The sequence below is a fragment of the Molothrus ater genome, chromosome 17, assembly GCF_012460135.2.
Source record: "Molothrus ater isolate BHLD 08-10-18 breed brown headed cowbird chromosome 17, BPBGC_Mater_1.1, whole genome shotgun sequence".
NCBI classification, from domain to species: domain Eukaryota; kingdom Metazoa; phylum Chordata; class Aves; order Passeriformes; family Icteridae; genus Molothrus; species Molothrus ater.
In genome coordinates, this window is record NC_050494.2 from 8,284,197 (window position 1) to 8,305,185 (window position 20,989).

The 20,989-nt window shown below is 55.6% G+C and overlaps 1 protein-coding gene across 1 annotated transcript; it reads right to left on the reverse strand.

Moving 5' to 3' along the window:
• Positions 1–4,545: 4,545 nt before the first annotated feature.
• Positions 4,546–20,325, reverse strand: GMEB2 (glucocorticoid modulatory element binding protein 2). Its single transcript, XM_036395904.2, is given in 12 exon segments — positions 4,546–5,915; positions 5,917–6,347; positions 6,528–6,650; positions 7,169–7,234; positions 7,237–7,305; positions 7,785–7,856; positions 9,063–9,220; positions 10,486–10,589; positions 11,930–12,057; positions 12,771–12,868; positions 17,539–17,696; positions 20,160–20,325. Coding segments are annotated over 11 exon segments (1,596 nt in total). The 5' UTR covers positions 17,670–17,696; positions 20,160–20,325; the 3' UTR covers positions 4,546–5,699.
• Positions 20,326–20,989: the final 664 nt, after the last annotated feature.

Below are 20,989 nucleotides of genomic sequence, written 5' to 3' on the forward strand. Positions count from 1 at the left end.
GTCCTGCCCCCCCCAGGTGCCGAGGGGCCGCTCCCGGGGGCGCTGCTCACCCGCAGATCGGGATTCCCCGCGCTCAGATTCGGTCCAGAGCCGGCAGCGGCGGCACCGGAGTTTAAAGTGAATATTGAGCAGCAGTCCCGGTCCTCAGCCCGGCGCCCCCGGCAGCCTCCTTTTTAAGGGGGCTCGGGGGGCGGGGGTGGGCTGCGGAGCGCTGCCCTCCTTTCTGTTCATCATCACTTTCGTTTTCCGTTCGGTTCCCCGCCTGGCGCGATGCACCCGCTGCAGAGCTCAGCCTCGAGCCAAAAAAAAACCTCAAACCCCAAATACACCCCTGGCAGCATCCGAATCTCATTTGCATCCTGTTTCGTGGGGCAGCACCGGCAGCCGGGGGGCAACACCCGCACCCCAGTTTGTGGGCACGCGTTACCACACAAGCACCATCAGCTGATGCCCGAGGAGTGGGGGCCCTCAGCACCAGGGCTGTGGAGCCCCTTCTCAGCCCCTTCTCACCTCACCAAGCCCATCCCACAAGAGCTTAGCACCTCATCCCAGCCCTCCCCCTGCGCGGTTTGGTGATGGGGCGAATTTGCGGGATAAAACACACAGAACCAAAAACTCTGCAACCCGATATGACCCCAAAACACGCGCACCCGAGCAAAATCCCAGGAAGCTCCCCTAACAGCGCCAGCCCCAGGAAACCACAACAGCAGCCGCACCTCACCAGCCTGGGCACAAGGCTTCAGAAAGCCCTGACCTGTAAAGCAGCTGCTGTGCCAAACACTGCGGTCAAGCCCCAGCATTCCCACTTAATGGAATTATCTTCATGCCAGAAGGCAGCTGCAAGCCCTGAAAACAACCAGGGAAAACGAACACACCTCCAGCTACAAGTGGCTGTAAAAAATGGCAGGCCCCAGAGGCAGAGTGTCCCTGCTGATGGGGACACTGTTCAATCCTTCCAGCCAGAGATGAGCACGTCCTTGGTGGTGCCACCTCAAGCAAAGCCAGCCTTAGTGACAAAAGAAATGTTTTTCCTCAAAGCGAATGGGAGGAGGAAACACAGAGCCAACCCGTGGGGCACGCAGGCACGGGAGCAGGAAGGAAGGAGGGGCAGACACTGGTATCTGGCACGTTTGTCAACACCAGTGGAAAGAGGAAGAGAAACGATGTTTTTGACCTTCCTGCTCTGTGCAGTCGCAGCCACTGGGTGCCTCAGAGGGACCTTTCATTTTGCTCCCATCCAGCAGCACCCTGGGGAGCCAAGGAAAGGGTTTTCCCACCAAGGAGAGGAGTGGGGCAGCCCAAGTCTGTGGGTGCTGAATGGACCTACCAGAGCAGAGGGCACTGGACGGATCCCAGCAGAGCACTGGGTGGCTGTGGAAACCAGGTATTCCTGGGCAGCAAAGCCACCAGGGCTGTGCAACAACACCGTGGTCACTGCTGGAGCCGTGGCAGGACAGCCACCTGCACAGAGCCACAGCTGCCAGGCTCTGCTGCACTCTGTGCTCTGCCAGCGAGGAGCAGTGGGTGGCTCAGCCTCACAGCAGGATCTGACCCCATGGAGCCCCTGTGCTCAGTGTTCCCGTCCAGGAAAGGGCTCCCCAGCTTTGTCCTTGCAGCTGCCATGGGAACTGTTAGGATTTGAGCAGCACCAATCCCATCCCTGCCTGGGAAGGAGTGACCAAGCAAAGCCCAGCCCTGGTTTCAGAGTGGTCCATAGTGATGGAGTCCATCCCCATTTGCTACTGCCTGGGGCAGGAATCATCCTCTCTGCAGCCCTGCCTCTAAACCATAGCAAAGGTCTCTGTGACAGCATCAGACAACAGTGAAAAACAAACAAAATACCTGGCACTACTCCCCTGAGGTGCCCGAGCCAGGACAGGCAGTGCCCAGCTCACCCAGGCAGAACAGCCTTGGCACTGAGGCTTCACTCTGGGTTTACACTGGGATATCTGAAGGTTTCACTGATTTTACAGGTGGGATATTTTCCCTCCAGCCCTAGAAGCAAACAGCTTTCATTGTGTTACATAAGGCTTCCGGCCCTGCTCATCTCCCAGCAAGGAGCGGCGGAGCAGCGCACGGAGCAGCCGGCTCTGCCGTCCCTGCATCGCTGGCTGAGGGAGGAAGCCACGGCTGGAGCAGGGAGGAGGCAAAGCAGCGTCACCACATCCACAGCGTTAGGGCGGGGGAGAGCCGAAACCCAGGATCCGCAGATTTTAGACAAACGCCGAGCCGAAAGCCCTGAGTTTCGGTTTCCATTCCTGGGGTGACACGGCCGACAGTCACGGAGCGGTTTCCCCAGGAAACCATCGCTGCTGCTCCCCGCCCCAGCGCCAGACACGCTGCCCTTTGTGTGCTGCACCCCCTGCTCGCCCGAGCAACTTGCTGGGAGCTGGGAGAGCCTTCCCGCGAGGGTGCTGGAGCATCTCCTGTCCCGGTAACAGCCCTAACCTGCCCAGAGAGGCGCAGACAGTGAGGAATTGGGGATTTCTCACAGCCCCCACACCCTGGCACCACAGGCAGCTGCCGGGCAGGACCGTGGCAAAGCTCTGCTGGCTGTGCTGCCGGGAAGTGGGAGCCTCTGCTCTTCCCCAAACACCGCACTCTGCTCCCGTGGGTACCTGGAGGAGAAAATGCAAGTGGCTGAGGCTCCTTCACCGCACAATCCAGGGAAAAGCAGGGACGTGACTCATCTGCAGCCCTTACATAATTTTGTCTCTGGGTGCGAGTCCTCTACACCCGGCTGTGAGTGGAGCAGCGCTGGGCTCCCCACGGGAGGAAAGGGGAGCAGATCTCAGCCTGAGCACCCAAGGGGACCCCAGGAAGGCAGTGCCCGCAGCACCACGCTGCTAGAATGGGTGCTAAGAGCCCTAGTCTTACGCAGGGACCCCACAGAGCAGGTTGTCCCACTGGGATCCACAGCAATCTCCCAGTTTGGGGTGCACAACACCCACTGCAGCCTTGGGAGCCCCCAGTGAGGGGTGCAGCCCCCTGGGGGGCTCCCCCTGCAGAGCCCCAGGGCTCAGCGCTGTGGGGAGGGAGAGCTGATCCACAGGTGGGGTGTGCTCTCCAAGCAGTGCTTTACCACCCCTGCTGACACCAGGGCTGCCAGAGCAGGATCCGCTGCCAGGCTCGCATGGATGGGACTTCCCCCCGGCCAGGGAACGTCGCCAGATCGCCCACGGCCACATCCAGCCCAAGGCCACTCACCCAGACACTGATAATCTCTGCATGCAACTCGCTGCAGACAACTTCCCTTCTTTGCTTTTCCTTCTCAGCCCTCATCCTACCGCGAGTTGCTGACTCTGCGAGCCCCGGCTGCCCTCGGCCGGGCGGGGAAGCACCGCGGCACACTCGGAGCTGCACGGCCAGCCCAGGAGGGGAGCACTTCACCGGGGCATCCCTGAGCGTCCCAGGGGTCTCCCGAGGGAGGCAGGGCTGCATCACCAGCACCCCTCTGAGTGGCTGCCCCGAGAGCTGCTGCAAAGGGAGGGGAGAATTGCACCAGCCCAAATCCGCCTGCCCAGCTTTTATTGCTTGGGGAGCTGTTTACATCCCAATAAGGGCTGCTTTGCGGGGCAGAGTACACCCACGCTGGGAATGCTTTGCCGGTGAGGTGATCTATGGTCTCCAGGGCAGGTAAAGGGGCACGGAGCCAGGGAAGAGCTGCTGCCTTCTGCTTGCTCTGCTCTGCCCTTGCTGCCCACACCAACACAGAGCTGACACAAATCCCACCCCACACTCCACTGCCACCTCTCAGATACCTATAAAGAGGAGCCAGGAGGTCTCTCCAGCTGCCCCCTTTCCACGTGAACATTCCCTCTCCCACAGCCCCTGGATAACCCAGATGAGTTTGGCCAAAGCAGAGATGGCTGGAGGAGTGTGCTCAGCCCACAGGTCTCCAGGGCTGGGCAAAGGCACCACGGCTTTCCAGCCCTGGCACTGCTGGGGAAAGGCATCCCTGTGCTGAGGGACATTCACTCACCATTGCAGCACAGGAAGGGGGGAATTCAGGCTGGAAACCCACCTCACGTGTGGCTCAGCACTGCTGCTCACGCTGGAGAGGCAAAAGGCAGCTCAGGGTGATCACAACCCTTTATATGTCCTCGCTCTGACACACTACTGCTGTCCCAAGTACAGAGATATGACGGTGATATCTTAGCAGCAGCCAGCTGGGAGGGAAAAACCTCTGATAAGGCAGGACTCCTCCTCATCAACTGCAGCCTCAGCTGAGTTTCAGCCAAAACGAAACAAAATCTAATGCTTCAGAGGAATAGATCTCTTTTCTTCCTGATTACGTGTCAAAACTCTCCTAACCACAGGTTGGGGACCAGTGGTTATCAGCACTGGGTGCAGCCAGTCCCAGCCGTGCCATGGACAATCAGACTTTGGAGCCACGTTTCAGGCTCCTTGCACACCCACGGCCAGAGGGAACACAGAGGACATGTACATTTATATTTAGTAAAGTGTGTTCCTGTCCTGCCTTAGCCCCGTTTCACAATCCCAGCTGTTATACCTGGACATAGAAAACACAATAAACCAGTAACATTCTTTCAAAAAAATATTTATTACTCAATAAAGTGACCTGTCGTTGCTGCTGTTGCCAGATGAAGTTTGGAAAACCCCAACGCCCCAAGCACCCGACTCCTGCCAGCCGGAGGCAGCGTGAGACACAGGCCCTGGCGTGGGGCCTGGTGAGAGCTGCAGTGAGTGGGGCGGCTGAAGGAGAACTGGGGGCTCGACCACCCCGTTACAGAACGGCTGCTTGAACCCAGCAGGGAGGGAATGGCAGTGTCCTGCTCCCGTGGGATGCTGGGGACAGCAGGGTCTGCCCTCGTGAGGAATGGCAGAGCATGGGCATGGGGCTCAGCTCTGCACGCTCTGCAGCACAGCTCTGCCATGCAGAACGAGCTTCCCAACCAGGGCTTTGCTTAAAAATCACCGGTGGCTTAAAAAAATCCCAATAATGGATTTTTTTTTTATTTTGAGAAAACTAGAAAAAGACCCCAAATCCTCGTAAGTCACAGCTCTTCTCAGCCTTCTGGGCTCCTATCTTGCTGCTTCTTCCCCAGTAGACCTGGGCAACCACCATGCCCACTGTCACAACAGCTCCCACTTGTTTCTGCCACCCAAAGCCAGTGTCACGCACAAACCCCAACCTCCCAGGGCCTGTGCCCATGCTGCCAGAGCCCTTCTTGGTGTCAATGATTGTACACATCCACAGAATTCCTGCTCTTGGCATCCCTCTCCACTCCTGCAGCCCCTAGGCATGGGGAGCAGCCAGCTCCCTGCACACCAGACCCCTTGGCAGCTTCCTTTTGCTACCACCTTCTCCCTGCTCCTGCCCACTCCTGCGATGGACACTGCTCCAGCTGTGCCAGCCAATGAGGCTGGGCTGATGACCCAGAGCAGGAAAACTACTCCAAGAGAACAGGGGAGGAAAGCTTTATAAAAAAATAAGCTCTTTTTTTTCTTCCCTCCTCCAAACAAGGCAGAGCATTTCTGCCTTTCCCTTCTCCAGGCATCCTTCCTCCCCCCTCCTTCCCTCTGACCTGAGCCTCCTCGCTCCCAACACGAGCCGCTCTGAGTCTCGTTAGCCCGTGCCCCTCATGACACCGCTCCTCGTCCCACAGCGCAGCCAGAGAAGAGGCAGTTCCCCCCAGAGTGGCACGGCCAGCGTCCCTCCAGGCAAGTCCCCCCTCTCACTTCTGCTCCGCCTCGTCAGCCACCGCGGTCACCTCGATGGCGGCGGCAGCGTGCTCGTCCCCGGCGGCCTCGGCGGCCCCGGACGGGACAGTCACCACCGTGCTCCCACCGGGAGCTATTTGTGTCACATTCTGGATGGTCGTGCCAAGTCCTGGAAGGGTCAGGAGCTGGAAGGGGCTCACCACCTTCACCACCGTGCTGCCATCCTGGACCTGCAGCCGTGCTCAGCACCGTCAGGTTGGAAGCGTCCGGGTGGATCTCCACGGTGCCGGGGAAGGTGGAGCCGGCGGAGGCCAGCACCGTGTACCCCCCCAGCAGAGGGGAGGCCGGGGAGCTGGCAGCGGGGGGCTGGGCTGGGCTCTTCCCCAGCACCGAAGGAGGGAGGGCTGAGACCACTTTGCCAAGAGGGAGATTGGCAATCTGGGACACTGGCACGCCGGGGGTGACAGTGAGCTGCGCTGGCTGGGACAGGACTTGGGAGGTGATGGCAGCTGGTCCGGAGGTGGCCCTGGTCAGCCTGGGGCGTTTCAGAGGCGTGGGAACAGAGACGGGTGTGAGGGTCATCAGGACGTTGTTGAGATGCTGCGATTTGTGCTTCAGCTCCTTCGCTCGCTTGCGGTGCTCGTCGCACTGCTGCTCCAGAGCTGGAGAGAGAAGAGCTCTGGCTCAGCTTGGATCCTGGACAAGCTTCCCAGAGGCCTGTGGCAATGCCTGGTGTGGCTGGTTTAACACCACCAGCTTTAATACAACCCCCACTTTCTCAGCCCAAAAGGAAGTGCACAGGCAGCAAGGTCTGGTGCCACACTGCTGTGTCCAGGGCATACCTGCCAAATCCCGTGTGTACTGCTCCCTCGAGCGATCCATCTGGCACTTGTGGCTGGCCAGGACCTTCTTGACTAGATCCAGCATCCCAAAGTTCTGGACCACGTTGTTGAGTAAAACAGCATCTTAAAAACAAGACACAGAATCTTTGAGGAAGCAAAATTCCCTGAGCAAACTATTTGTGGCTTGGCAAAAGCCACACAACAAACATGTCCAGCTGAGACAGCCAAAATCTGCGGGAGGGAAATGCAAGAGGCTGGGGAAGAGAAGGCAGAAGCCATGAGAAAGGGCAAGAGGTCACTGGCCGTGTAAACAGTCCTCTCCTGCCTAGCATGGGTGATAAGAAATCTGCTGGCACAGTAGCTGCTTGCTGCATCATTATTCTAATGGCCTAAATTCCACCTCAATTCCCAAGCCAAGCATTTGTCCAGACCCAGAACCAGCAGAGAGAAAGCTCCAGGCACAGGGAGTTGGAGAACTGAGGTCACCTGAATTATCCCCAAGTGTAGCCTCATCAACCAGCCAGAAATGAGATTTCCTATGATGAGCTATGTCCCTATCATGCATCCAGATACCCCTAAGGATAAAAACATCCACAAGCCCCTCTCCCAAGATGACTGACCACCCATGACCAGGACCTTACCCCCGAGCTGCAGTGGGGGATCCTGTGCTCGCTGCTGCAAACCCTTCATGGTCTCCACCAGCTCTGGTGGAACTCATGGATGACTTCTTCCAGGAGACCACTGTCCTTCAGACCTTGCCAAAAAGCAAAGGTGTCATCTGGAGAAAGAGGAAGCAAGGGAGAGCCTCAAAATCCTCGGCAGGGTTTAATGGTAATCTGCTATGGGTTCCCTGTGGACACCCCTGCAGGGGTGCAGTCCTGCCAGGCTGGAGCAAGGCCCACCTAGAGCAGAGACAAAAAGGGAGGATATGCTCTCCCCACTCTGTCCCACACCAACAAGACACTTTGCTACAGCCAGTAGCACCAAGGAGAATGATTTCATGACCCTTCTGATAAGAATTTTTTCCCCCACAGCCACATTTGGCCCTGGCTTTGATATGCTGGCGCTTGGAAACAACTTAATTGCAAGGCTGCACAGCCAGCCCGCACACCAGAGGGATGTAACACATTCCATCAGCACAGAAGGAATAATCCCAGTGGAGGCTCAGGTTCCTCTGGTAAGAGGGTCCTTCCTGCTCCTTCCCTGTTTGCCCACATCTCCTCCACCCAGTGAGCCCTGCGGGATGCCAAGCCATACCTCCAATGCTGGTGCTCCAATCGCTGGCATCCTCGCATGTTTCTATGGTTATTGTAGCCGGGGATCCGTTCACTGCAACCAATAGCAAAAAAGAAGAGAAAAAAATTCCCAGGTCCTGATTTTTCCCTGTATTTTCACAGGCTGTTTCCAAAGGAAGAACTCCCTTGCAGCATTTCTGTACTTCTCCTTTATATTGCAGAGGATCACATCTGTTTGAATGCAGATCTCAGTGCTGAATGGAGACACCCAAGTGGCTGCTGTGCCAGCTGTACTTATTTTCTTACATTAGAGTGCAATCCCCAGGGACTGCTTCTGCAACCTTTGCAGCACAGGAACACATGCTTGAGAGCAGCATTTCCCTCCTGTTCCCCCCTGAAAACACACCAGCACTTCTCAGGGCAAAAGTCAAACAGATTTAGAGTCTGATTTTTTTGGCAGCCCTTTTTACCCAGCCACCATTTGTCTGGAGGGTTTCTAAGGCCTTCAAGGGAAGAGCAGCCCCCCACTGCACAGGGATGCAGGGGGGATCCCTCCTTCCCTCCATCTCTGCCAAATCTCAGCAGTTTTGTTACCATAGAGCCAGGGAACAGGCATCATTCATGTCGTGTGCAGGAGCAGGATGGATGGGAATCTGGCCAGAGCCCCACAGAGCTGTGCAGAGCCTTTGGAATGCTCAGTTGCAGCCATTAGATCTAGTCCCTCTGCTCCTTTACTCCACAGCTTTCAGGGCTCTGGTTATTTCAGCACAGCCCAGCAGCTGGCAAACATCTCCCATTAATGAGCTCATGTTTAACAGGGGTTCTTGGAGTGGGCTGGGTTGTGCATCAGCATCAGCTTCCCCACCACAATACCAGGATGTGGTGGATGGGTGCTCTGCAGAGTCACCCAAGGGACTTATCCTGTCCCAGAGGCACCACCAGGAGCTTGGGGTGTGGGGCACTTCCAGGGCTGTTCTTAATGCTCAGGAGCAAAAGGAGTTAAATGCAGAATTATTTCAAAATTAAAACACTTTCCAATGAACCAGTTACCTGTAATTATAGGTCAAATTAATAAAATCAGAGAATGGCTTGGGTTGGAAGGGACCTCAAAGCTCATCTCATTCCAACCCCCTGCCATGGGCAGGGACATCTTCCACTAGAACAGATTGCTCCAAGTGCTGTCCAATCTGGCCTGTGACACTTCCAGGGATGGGGCAGCCACAGGGCCCTTGGTTATGTGGCACTCATGGGCTCTGGTGTGTCAAAGGCCCTGCTGAGGATGAGGAAGGGCTGCACGTACCATCAGCAGAGGCAGGAGTCAGAGGGATGTACTCTGTTGATGTCTGGCTGGTCAGGGACACTCTGGCTCCTGTCAGGTCAATTTTGGTGCTCCGGCAGGTGTTGGAACAGACCTTTGTGTGCTGATAAAAATCCAGCTCTCCTGAGTCCATAATCTTCCTGAAAGACAGGGAGCAAGCACAAGGACAGGCACATCAGCAACAGCTAAGAGCTCTGAGATTGCTCCTGGCAGCCTTCACCTCAAACTTCTGAGTCCCAAAACACCAGGAGAGCAGGCAGAGCCAATAGGAGCCCTTACTGGGACTGACTAATTCATTTCTTGAGGAAGGAAGGGGAAGAGAGAGCCCCTAACTGGGGCCACCAGCACATCCCCTCTAAAGCTCCAGCTTCCAAAGGATCAGCTGGAGTCTCAGCTCAGGGTGAGACCACAGGGAGCTTCTTTCTTGCCTTTTTGACTCTATAGCTCAAAAGGAGACAGGACACAACCCTATTTAGAAACTAAAATAGGTCTCTCATCTCATTCAAAGGGAGTGCCAACACTGGAACACAGGATCTTCCAATCCAAGAACATTATCTCCAAAACATTCCCAGGCCTCGCTGGCCAACAACCACCTAAGCTTCCAGAGATGTGCTCCCATAGGATGCTGGGTTTGCCTTCAGACATTCCCCTGAAGTGTTTTTCCCCCTTGCAAAGCCCTGCCTTGACAAAGCCTAAACCTATTATGCAAAATTTATGTGGAGCAAAAGCTGCTTAAAAGGAATACAGGAGATGCCTGCATTGAAGTAGAATAATACAGGGAAAGGCAATGTCACCCTGTGAAAAGAGCACAAAACCACTGACAATTCCTGGGGAAAGAGGTGATTCTTTTTTAATCCTGTCCAAAGGCAGAGAAAGACTTTAATTAAATCACAGTTTCAGGCTGGTGTTCAGGAGGACCATAGAGGAATTGAATTACTGTAGTTAATACTAGAGAAGAGAAATGTTTGCAATAAAGAAGCTTTTTTTTTTTTTTTTTTTTGCCAAGGACTTATTTAGAAGTGATGTCAAGCAGGAGTGCTGCAACCAGAGCATTGGTGATGACCAGACTGATTTCATTTGGTGACTCACGCTGAGAATCCACAGACAGCATGGCCCAACCACCAACAGCCATTAAAATTTCCAATGTCCCTACACCAGCTGGAAACTCAGTATGGTTCAAGGCCTGAAAAGGCTAGAGAAATATTTCTTGCCCCAAATTATTCCCCAGGCACAAGGACAGAACAAAGCCATTGGACTGACCACATTTGGGACCAGGCTGTCATTACAACAAACGTTTATAGTGGTTCATTTGCTCCCTCAGCAGCAAAACTGCCATTCCAAAGGTTGTGTTCCCCCCCACCACAATCCCCCAGCAGTGTCCAGAGGCACAGAGGAAGGCACTGACCGGAGCATGATCCCGTTCATCCGGATCGCCCGCTTCCAATCCTTCAAGGTCGACTTGCCTGCCAGGTGGACAAACTCCTTGGGGCTGATGAGGTGATCATGAAACTGCAAAAGGCAGGGGTGCAACATCAATGCCATGAGCCATAAACAAGCCAAGGGTGCCCTGTGAGCAGGGTTCAGCTGCAGCCTGCTGGCATTTCCCAGTGCCTGACAGTGTCTGCAGCCTCCATGTGCCACTGAGCGCCCCCAAAACAGGTGGTGCCAGGCACCCCCCACCCCAGAGAACACTGCCCAAGTTACAAAGATTAAAGCCAAACACTGCTGTCACCAATGGTTAGTTAACAGCTGCTCCAAGCCAAGGCTTCAGGGGTGTGTGAGTTTGCCCAGCTCAGGCAGGACAGCTGGGAAAACACCCATAGCTTGTGCAGAGTATCATTAACAGCAGGGAGCTGCTCACACTCCCACTAACAATGCACTCAGTGAAAGCTGGGCTGCACTGCTGACATTTGGGTCCAGGGACACATTATGCCCCATAGGGGAGAAAGAAGCAGCCCATTTGGTCTTTGACCTCCTGCTCCCAAGCCCAACCATTGGTATCAGGGAACCTCTGGCCTCTCTGGCTGTGCACACCCACTGCTACTGCAAACCAGCTTCAGGGAGCTGGCACACACCGTGCCAACTCTTCCCTTTCTTTTATTGCCCTACACACCCAGCTGTGCCTGAACCCAACAGCAACCTGCAGGATCACAGAATTATAGAATCACTAAGGGTGGAGAAGTCCTCCAAGATCCTTGAGTCAAATCATGACCCAGTTTTCTTAAGAGCTGCCTTACAGCCCATCTCAAAGGATTTCCCAAATCCAGACCTCCTCTTTTCCATGGCCATGTTGACCAACATAGAGCAACTCACTGTTACTGCATGAGAAACTGCATCTCAGAACAAGGACAAGGGCTTCAGTGCAGAGAGGACAGATTTTAGGAGGCAGCAGCATTTATCCTCTGCTGGGAAGGGCAAGGACTATCCTTTGGGAGCCCAAGGAGACTCTCCCTCAGCAGGGTATTGTTTAGGCTGTGTACAAATGCCAGCAATGACTCACTCGTGGCATGTTCCTGAATTCATGTAAATTTTAACCATGAGTTACCCAGGACACAGCAGCAACTCTTCAGTAGGACTTTCCAACTGAGCAGACACTGCAAGTGCCCAAATTTCTCAAATTTTCAATAACACATTAAATTGAGGCACCATCTCTCCAGCCAGAACTACACAATTTAGTCAGGACAAATAGCAGGTACCCAGCACCAGGAAAATGTCATCCTTTCCTACCATGACATGGTTCAGATGCAAAGCAGCTGATCAAAGCTTATCACAACCAGGACAAGCCAGGTCAGCCTCAAAATGTGGGCAAGGGAAAAGCACAAATCCAGTGCTGGGCTCTCTGTCCTCACCTGCACACACTTCACATTGATTCCAGGGCACACAAACTTCCTCCAGATGAGGTTGGCTTTGCTGTCCCCGCAGGTGATGGGGTAGACAATCTCTGCCTCCAAACTGTCCTCATCTTCAGCCATCTTCACTTCTCACAGGGAGCAGAGGAAGGGACAGATCAAAGAGAAATATGAGCCACAGCTCCTGAGCCACACATGTAATAATAGTTTTGAAACTCAGAAATAAATTTTAGAAAGTAGATGATGCATGGTGGGGTGTGCTGGGGTTTGTGGTCACCACTCACTTGCACTTTGCTATGAAACTATCCAAACACCCAAATTTCTCAGGCAAAACAGCCCAGTAAGATTTATGCCAATCCAGCTGCAGCTGAGCACAGGGAATATGAGAAGTCATCCATTCTTGATAAAAGAGAATGATGTTATCTGGGTGGAGTCACCCTTGGTTTTAAAGTAAAACTGGTTTCAAGCCAACATTAGCCCAGCTGATCAGCCTTTGCTCCCTAAACTCACTTTCACTTGCAACCAAAGCCAGCAAGTTGCTGCAAAACTGACATCCTGTGGCAAGCTGGAATGGCAGGAGCCAGGGATGGCTGGACACAGGGACACATCCCGGACCAGGAGAGGGCAGCAGCAGCCCAGCCAGCCACTGCCAGCTCCCTGCTGGTCACCGAGCCCCCCTGGAGGCTGGGACAGCATCCCCAAGGCCCACAAGAGAACACCCCCGAGCCCCAGCAGCTCTGCACAACAGAGCTTGGAGTGTCCACAATGACACCAGCACAGGGCTGGGGCACACTGGGGTGCTGCAGCTGCCACCAAGGGGCTATGGAAAGAGCTGACCTACCTAGAACCGCTTCCTTCAGGTCTGTGGAGGCTGTGAAGGCAGCAGCAGCTGCAGCAGCTGCATTTTCAGTCTCCAGAGTGTCTTCGTTGATGTCACCGCTGGGAAGAGAGGCAGAGGCATTCTTAAGCCATGTGGCTGTGCCACCCCCACACCCGATGCCCTGTGGAGACACTGCCTCACAAGTCCCTTGGATCACATTTTCCCACAAGAGCTAAGAGTCAGCTCTGGGTTTGGGAGGCTCAGCTCCATTTTTTTCATGTGGAGATGAAGAACTCCACAGCAGGCAAGCCCCTGTCAGCAGCCTGGCCAGCTCTCTCTTGCCTCCCCTTTAATCCCAGCCCTGTGGATCTGCCTCCAGCCCAGCCCGTGCTGGAGAGCTGGCATGGAGAGATGCTGTCAGCACAGCCCCTTGCTCAGAAGTCACTGCCAGCCTTTGGAAGCTTTGCCTGAGATTTCCCCAGGAAAAACATGTGTGAAACATGCTGCTGCTGTCTGGGTAATGGACTGGCTGAATCCCCTGGTATGCAGGATGCTCCAGGGAGCAGGACCTCAAGGAGCCACAAAGACACTATAAAGGAGTTGGACAAACCCCAAGAACAGAGATAACATAACATGAGTTAGAGACACTTGCAATACAATCTCTGAGCCTCTTAAAACTTGATATATCCATGACATTCATTAATAGCTGGCTATCCAGCTGCTTCCATTGTCCCCACGCTGAGATCTCCATCTTCTCTGAGTGCTTTGCCCATGGAGTCACAAAGTGGGTCCTGCACAGCACCCACCCCCTTGCTGTTCTCCCATCCCAGGTACAGGAATAGAGAGCCCCAAACCCCTCCAAGGAGCTTCCCACACTCAGAGGGCACAGGCACTTCTGGCTGGCATGTGGGACATGCTCCTCACCCCCTTGGCTTTGGAGGTGAGGTCCCAAAGGGAGGGAGCCCACATTGGTGCCCTTACGGATCCACCTGTACCTCACAGCCAGTGCTCAGCAGGGACCATTCCTAATGGGTTTTCATACAAACACAGAATGGTTTGGGCTGAAAGGGCCTTAAAACTCATCTTGTTCCAAGCCCCACCCATGGGCAGGGACATCTTCCATTATCCCAGGTTGCTCCAAGCCCTGTCCAACCTGGCCTTGAACAATTCCAGGGATGGGGCAGCCACAGCTTCTCTGGACAGTCTGTGCCAGGGCCTCACCACCATCACAAGGAACAATTTCTTCCTAATATCTAATCTAAGTCTACCCTCCTTTTAAAATGTATGTTTAGTGGTGTCACTGAAGCTGCAGAAAGCTCAATCCACAGGGGCAGGGGGAGAAACACAATTAGCTTTTCACATACTTTGCCATATAAACTCCCTAGGAAGACTCCACAGAGAAAATAAACCGGAAACCTCCCTCACTTTGGTACCATGGATGAATTTAAAGACAGCCTAGTGACTCACTGGCAACCACATTTCTCACCCCCATGCCACCAAAGGACAAGGAAATTCAAGAGCAACTGGTTTTTCCATTCTGGGCTCCTAACACACAGCTCCAGGGTGGAACTGCAGCTTCAAAGCATCCCTCCCCTCAGCAGCTGCAGGGCAGGTCCCTGTGGGGAGCAGCACAGAGATAAGGAATGGTGTGGGCGGCAGCCCAGCCTCACCAGGTGAGTGGCTCAGATGCTGCTCCAGAGAGGGGAGACAGCTCCTGCTGTGACAGAAAGATGGACACAACTCTGCCTCTGCAGCTCACAGTGACCACCAGCCCAGAGCCCCGGCAGAGCATGGGGAGGGTAACATGAAAGGACTCAAAAAGGTAAACTCTGAGCCAAGGCATTTGCACACAGGTGATTGTTACACAAGTGGCAGTCTGACAGAAGAACAGAAGAATTCTAACCTGGGGTTTTTCATCAGTTTGCTGCTGGGTTCTTGCATTTCTCCAGGTGAAAGGCCAGCAGTGGCACTTCAGCAGGGTGCCAGAGGAAGCAATCCCTTCTGGCATGCAAAGCCCAGCATCCCACAGCCCTGACCTGCCTCAGATCAAGAACCCCCACCAACTTACCCAGAAGAAACCCTCCAGCAGAAAAGTCAGCACCTTTCAGAGCTTCCTCCAGGACTCCACCACATTTGCACCATTCCAAAAAATGTGCAAAAATGACCAAAAGGTGCAACTGGATGGGGAAGAATAACCCAGCCCACGCCTTTAACCTCCAGAGGAAAACAAACAAACCAACTCCCAGCTTGTATGAAAAATTCAAGCAACTGAAGTCTGTGTCTGCCATGGACACGTGGGGGAGAGAAAACCACAAAAAAAGGCGAGTGTCTCCATGCTGTTTCTCCCATCCCATTCCAGGGAAACAGACTGAGGCAGAGGCAAGGGAAAACACAAACACCTTCCAAGCCCCAGCAGTGCAGCCCCCCAGCTGGCCCTGCCTTTGCCAGTTGCCATGACGAAGGCAGGGGAGGATGGTTCTCATCTTCCTCCCCAGGAGGATCCATAAACCAGATGGGAGGAAGAGAAGAAAGCATGTGCAGATAACTCAGCGGGCTGGCGTCTCCTTTGTTTTCTGCTCCTGCCTTGCCTGGAAACTTGAGAGAGAAAAGTCTCCCCCAGAATCCTGTGCTGATCAGAAATACATGCACCTCATCAGAGCATCAAGCACAGATCCCCTCCTCTCACAGACCAAAGAGAAAAGCTTCTTGCTCATTATTATTTTCCCATTTCCCTCAGCCTTTTCCTTAAGAACACATGAACTAATTAAGCTCTTAACAATTGGTTGTACAGAGGGTTTTTTTAATAGCAAACCCATACCCAAATGAGCACTAGAAAAAGGCACCAACCCCCAAGCTGAGTTTGGTTTAAGTGTCACACCAAGCAAACAGAAAGCTCCCCGTGTGAGCAGTGACTGAGCCAACACCAAGGGATCCCAGCCCGTGCCTGTAGCTGCTCTCCTGACACCAGCTGGGGCTGCAGAGGGAAATCAGAGGGAAAGGGAGAAAGAGCCAGCACCACTGTGGTATTGCCCCTGGAGGAGCAGAGCCTGGTGGGGGCAACCGTCCAAGGTCACAGAGAGACCATGGGTGGCTCGTGCTGCCACCCACCACCAGCCCCACTGCCCTGCTCAGTGAGGGGAGTCAGGCAGGTTTTACTCTGTGACACCAAAATTCACATCCTTTCCATTAACCCACTACCATCCCCAAGAATGGGGGAGCAAAGGGCCTGTGCAGGGGCTCTTCTCCAGAGAGATGCATGGAAAACCCTTCAGGGAATCTCTTCATCCATGCCAAGACATCTCTGCTCACAGCTGTGACTAAATGAGAGCATTCCTCTCTGTGCTGCATGGAGCTGTCCTGCTCCTGACCGTACAGAGGACACTGGGAGGATGAGAAAAGGTTTCTCAAAGAAAAACAAGAACAGAACTAAGAGTGAAAGGAAACCAACTGATTGAGCCAGCCTCTGCCATGATCCATTTTCCCAGGCAACACCACAATGATGCACACGGGTCTGTAGAGGCTCAGAGCCACATGACAACCAGGAACCATTCTGCATCCAAGAGCAGCCACATCCCAAGAGTCACATCTGGCTGCTTCTCCACTGAGGGAGACAAGGGAGTCTCCAAGGGACAGAAAACAAGAGGAGTAAAGCCCTTCTTCCCCACCACCACCATTCTTCTGGGAATTGAAGAGGTTTTGGAAACAAAGACCCAGGGTGTGGAGGAAGAGCAGGGCAGGTCCTGCCCATCCTAGCACCAACAGCTCTTGCCTCTGCCTGTCCTGCCCATTCTTTACCAAAATTTCATCTATTAATGGGCTTTACCTCAGTTGAAGCACCACAAGGGGAACGCCCCTGGACTGAGTGGTCACCGTCTGCCCTGCCCAAAGCCCCAGGGCACTGACACAAAGACATGTTTGAGAAAAGCAGACAAACACCTCGGGGAGGGCAATAAACAGCCATTCAACACCCACTTATTTCAGACAAGCCTGCCTGGATGCAGCTCCAGGTGTGAACTTGGATTTTCTGCCCACTGAAAGAACAAAACACACAACGGCTCTGGGCTCTGTTCCACCCAAAAAACCATAGAGAAATAAAACAAAGAGTCCATTGCTATGTGGGCCTTAAGGTAGGCTCTTAGGCCATGGCCAACCTGCCACTGAATAGACCAGACCTAAACAAACAGCAGCCCTGAATATAAAATGCCAACAAAAAAGGCAGAAATTGGGCAAAACAGCAGCACTTTAACAATCAGACCTGAACTTTTTTTTGAGCAGTGCCTCTCCATTCAGGGCAACCCTGTTTCAAAGACACCTCTCTCACTCCTATTGCTGGCAGTGGAGGTTCCTGCAGAGCTCAGCCAAAAACCAGCCGACCCCAAACCTCCTCATCCTTCAGGGAAGGAGAGCTCAGCTGCACCACCCTCAACGTGGTGAGGACAACCTTGTCTCTTGGAGTTCAGAGCTCAGCACAGCCATCATGAAATAAATAGCAGAAAAACACTGATTTAGCTACTGGTGTCCCGTTCCAACTGGATTTGTGTCCACTCAGAAAAAGGTATTTGGGGTCGGTCTTTTTTTCCCCACCTCAAAAGAGGGAAAGAGTGGAGCCTGTTCTGCCCAGAGCTGCAGAGCCCTGGTGTGGGAAGCCCTAACAAGGAGCTGGACACTCCATGGCCACTGCTGAGGTGCCCACAGCGAGCAGGGATGCAGGAGAAAGCACTGGGGGATAAATCCCATCTGGGAGGGTTTCCAGCACATCCCCTCAGCGTGCACCAGCCCCATCTCTTACCCGTGCTGGGACAGGTTGGTGGTGACCAGCACTGTCTTGACCTCCTCCATGGCAGCGCTGTCCACGGCGCCGTCCGGCGTGGTCACCACCACCACCTCCTCCATGTGCACGCTGACGTCCGGCGTCGCCATGGCGGCCACCAGCTCAGTCACCCGCTGCTGGGGCAGAAATTTGGGAATGCCAGAGTCAAAAGGTGAGCTCGGTCACGGAAGGGTCCTGGGAGCAAGGAGAGAAGGGACTGCAGGGACCCCCAGGCTCCAAAGGGGATCAGTGAATCCCCAAGTGCTCCATCGCAGGAGGGAGGATGAGGGGAAGCTCAACCCAACCCAACCCTTGGCAGGCTGGGTGAGAATGATGGGCATGGGTGGGACTGGGGTGCAGGAGGTGAAGGGCAGAGTGTGAAAGAGGTCCAAAAACAAAAATGTTCCTGGCATCCATCATGAACTCTGTGAAGATACTCAGTTTGAAGGTGCTTTTCTAAATGTACTTCAAACTATTTCACAATTTCACACTGTTGGAGGAGCTTGTCACTGTCTCCTCCACAGTAAAACAGGGATTCTTCCCTCCTCCAAAGTCACACACCAAGAAAAAAATCAAATTAAAAAAGCATGTCAAGCCCGCAGAAACAGTGACATCTGGAAACTATTTCAAAGTGTGCATTTCTAATAAATCAGCAATAGACGTAAGACAGCACTCCCTCTCCAGCTTTCTTGAAGCCCCTTTAGGGACTGAAAGGGACTCTCAGGTCTCCTCAAAGCCTTCTTTTCTCCACCTCTCTCAGCCTGTCTCTAGAGCAGAAGTGTCCAGCCCTCAGAGCATCTCCATGACCTCCTCTGGACTCGCTCCAGCAGCTCCACATGCCTCTGATGCTGGGAGCCCAGAGCTGGATGCAGCACTGCAGGTGAGGTCCCACCTGAGGAGAGCAGAGGGGGAGAATCCCCTCCCTTGCCCTGCTGCCCACAATGCTGGGGATCAGCCCATGCCCAGGTGAGGAGAAGTTGGTGCCTACAGAGCACCTCCTACAGCACTGGAGCAGCCCACACAGAGACAGGTAAGGGACCACCTCGTCCAGGTTTGGCTGTTCCAGGCTCAGACCCCCATGGAGAGCTCCAAGCAGTGGCACAGAGCACAGCAGAGATGCCACCTGGCTCCCACCACTTCCCCAGGCCACAGCCAGAGCAGAGCACTGACCCAGCATGGCTAGTGTGACTTCACAACCAAGTTCATGCCCTGCAGAAACACCTGCCTGACCCACAAGGACACCACGAGGTGCTCCTTACCTCCATTGAGCCACAGCGTTTATCCTATGGGCCCTCTGTCCAAGCCCAGCACAAAGTCACCAGCAGAACCACTTCACTTTTCACAGCAGCACCAATGCTCAGCTGCCCTCAGCTCAACCCCTCCAATTTTTGTTGTTACTCTATCCCTACCCTTGTCTTTCATTTTGGGGTAAAACCCCTCCCACTCAGTGATTAGCATCACTCACAACACTCCTGAGCTTCAGGATGCCCCAGACATCCTGCCCAGCATCACGGGACTGAACCCCACGTGTGCTGCTCAGACGCCTCTGGGCAGGAACCAGCACTGAATGGAGAAAAAGTGAGCTGGAAACATAAGTAATCAAAAAAGTGGCTAAAACCACACCAGCAATGGGGCTGTGGAAGGGGACAAGGGGCACCCCAGCTCTACCAGGACTCAGGGTGTCCATGCCTGTCCCTCCTGGTGCACCTTTCAGGGTGCTGAGAGCATGTCAAGGGCTGGGGGAAAGATTTGGGGTGAAGTGAGGAAGAAAACATAAAAGGAAAAAAATCACAGCACAGCTGGGAGAGGAGACAGATTTTTGGGGTGCAGCATCAGGAGGGCAGAGAGACCAGATTACACTGTGTAACAGAGAGGGGGATGCAGAGAGGCGGCTTTAGGGGGGTTAAACAGAGCTGCACAGGGTGGGGGGGCCATGGGGTGCCAAGAGGGTGCCCAGAGGTACATGGACAGAGGAGATGGAGAGCAGCACAGACAGCACGGGCGGGGGGCTGCAGCTGCACGGGCTGGGGGGACACAAGCTGGGGGTGCACGGCTGGGGGGCAGAGCAGAGCGGCAGGGAAGCTGTGAGAGGATGGCGAGCGGCCCCAAGGAGGGGGGAAGAAGGCAGAGTGCGGCACACGGGGAACAGAGAGGGGGTGCCCGGGGGGCTGCAGGGCTGGGGGAGGATGGGGGGCGGTTTGCAGAGAGGGGTGCCCGGGGGCGGAGGGCGCTGCACGTGGAGGCTGCCGGGGGGGGCTCCCGGGGGTGCCCCGGTGCCGAGGCGGGCGGGCGGGCAGAGGGTGCCCCCGGTGTCGCCGCGGTGTCCCCGTCCCCCCCCCCCCATTCCCTCGGTCCCCGTTGCGGGGCGGCGCGCGCGGGAGGGGGGGGGGCGTTGCGGGGGGCCGAGAGGGGCGCGTGGGCGCGCTCCCGCTGGCAGGGAGGAGGAGGAGGAAGAGGAGGAGGAGGAGGCGGGGGGGCCGCGGGGCGGGCGGGCGGCCGGGCGCTGCCGCCGCCGCCGTAACGTCCTGACGCTCCGCAGGGACCCGGGCGGCGCGTGCGGCGGAGGCCCCGCGGCGGGCGAGGCCGCGCCCGGCGCTTACCTCGGGCCGGCGTCCCGCGGGCCCCGCTCGGGCTGCGGCGGCGGGCGCTGGGGCCGGGCGGCGGTGGGCGCGGGCAGGGCGGCGGCGGCAGGGCCGGGGGGAGCGGGGCTCCGCCGCGCGGCTCTGGGCCCCCGCGCAGGCGCACGGCCCGCACCGGCTACCGAGACTTATTTGGCGCGGGCGCCGCGGCCCGCGCTCCCCGTGAAATAGGGACCGGGCGGGCGCTCTGCGCCTGCGCCGCCGCCGGGCGGGGTGGGAGGGGGTGCGGCGCGCGCCGCCGGGGGGTCCCCGCGCGCGGGGTCCTGCGGGGGAATCCCCCCGTGTCCCCCCCCGTCCCCCCCCCGTGTCCTCTGTACCCCCCGTGTCTCCCGTCTGTCCCCGGCCCGTGCCCTTCGCGTCCTCCTCCTGGTTCCCGGTAGCGCCCCGTCCCCTGTGCGTGTGTCCCCTGTGCCCCGCATGCCCCCCGTGTCTCCTGTCTGCCCCCGTACCGTGTACCCGGCGTGTCTTCCTTTGCCCTCCTGCGTGCCCCCCGTGTCCCCCTCCAGGGTTCTGCAGGCTCCCCGTGTCCCCTGTATGTCCCCCCCCCCCGGGCTGTGTGCCCCGTGCGTGTCTCCCGACCGTGCCCTCCTATGTGCCCCCATGTCCCCTTCGTGTCCCCAGCTGGGGTCCTGCATGACACTTTTTCTCCTGCATGTCCCTTCCCCTGTCCCATGCACGCCCCCATGTCCCTTGCATGTCCTTTTTCCAGGTCCTGCATGTCCTCTATGTCCTCTGTGTATCGTTTTCACGGGCTCTGCATCCCCCCGCCATGTCCCCTGCATGTTCCTCCT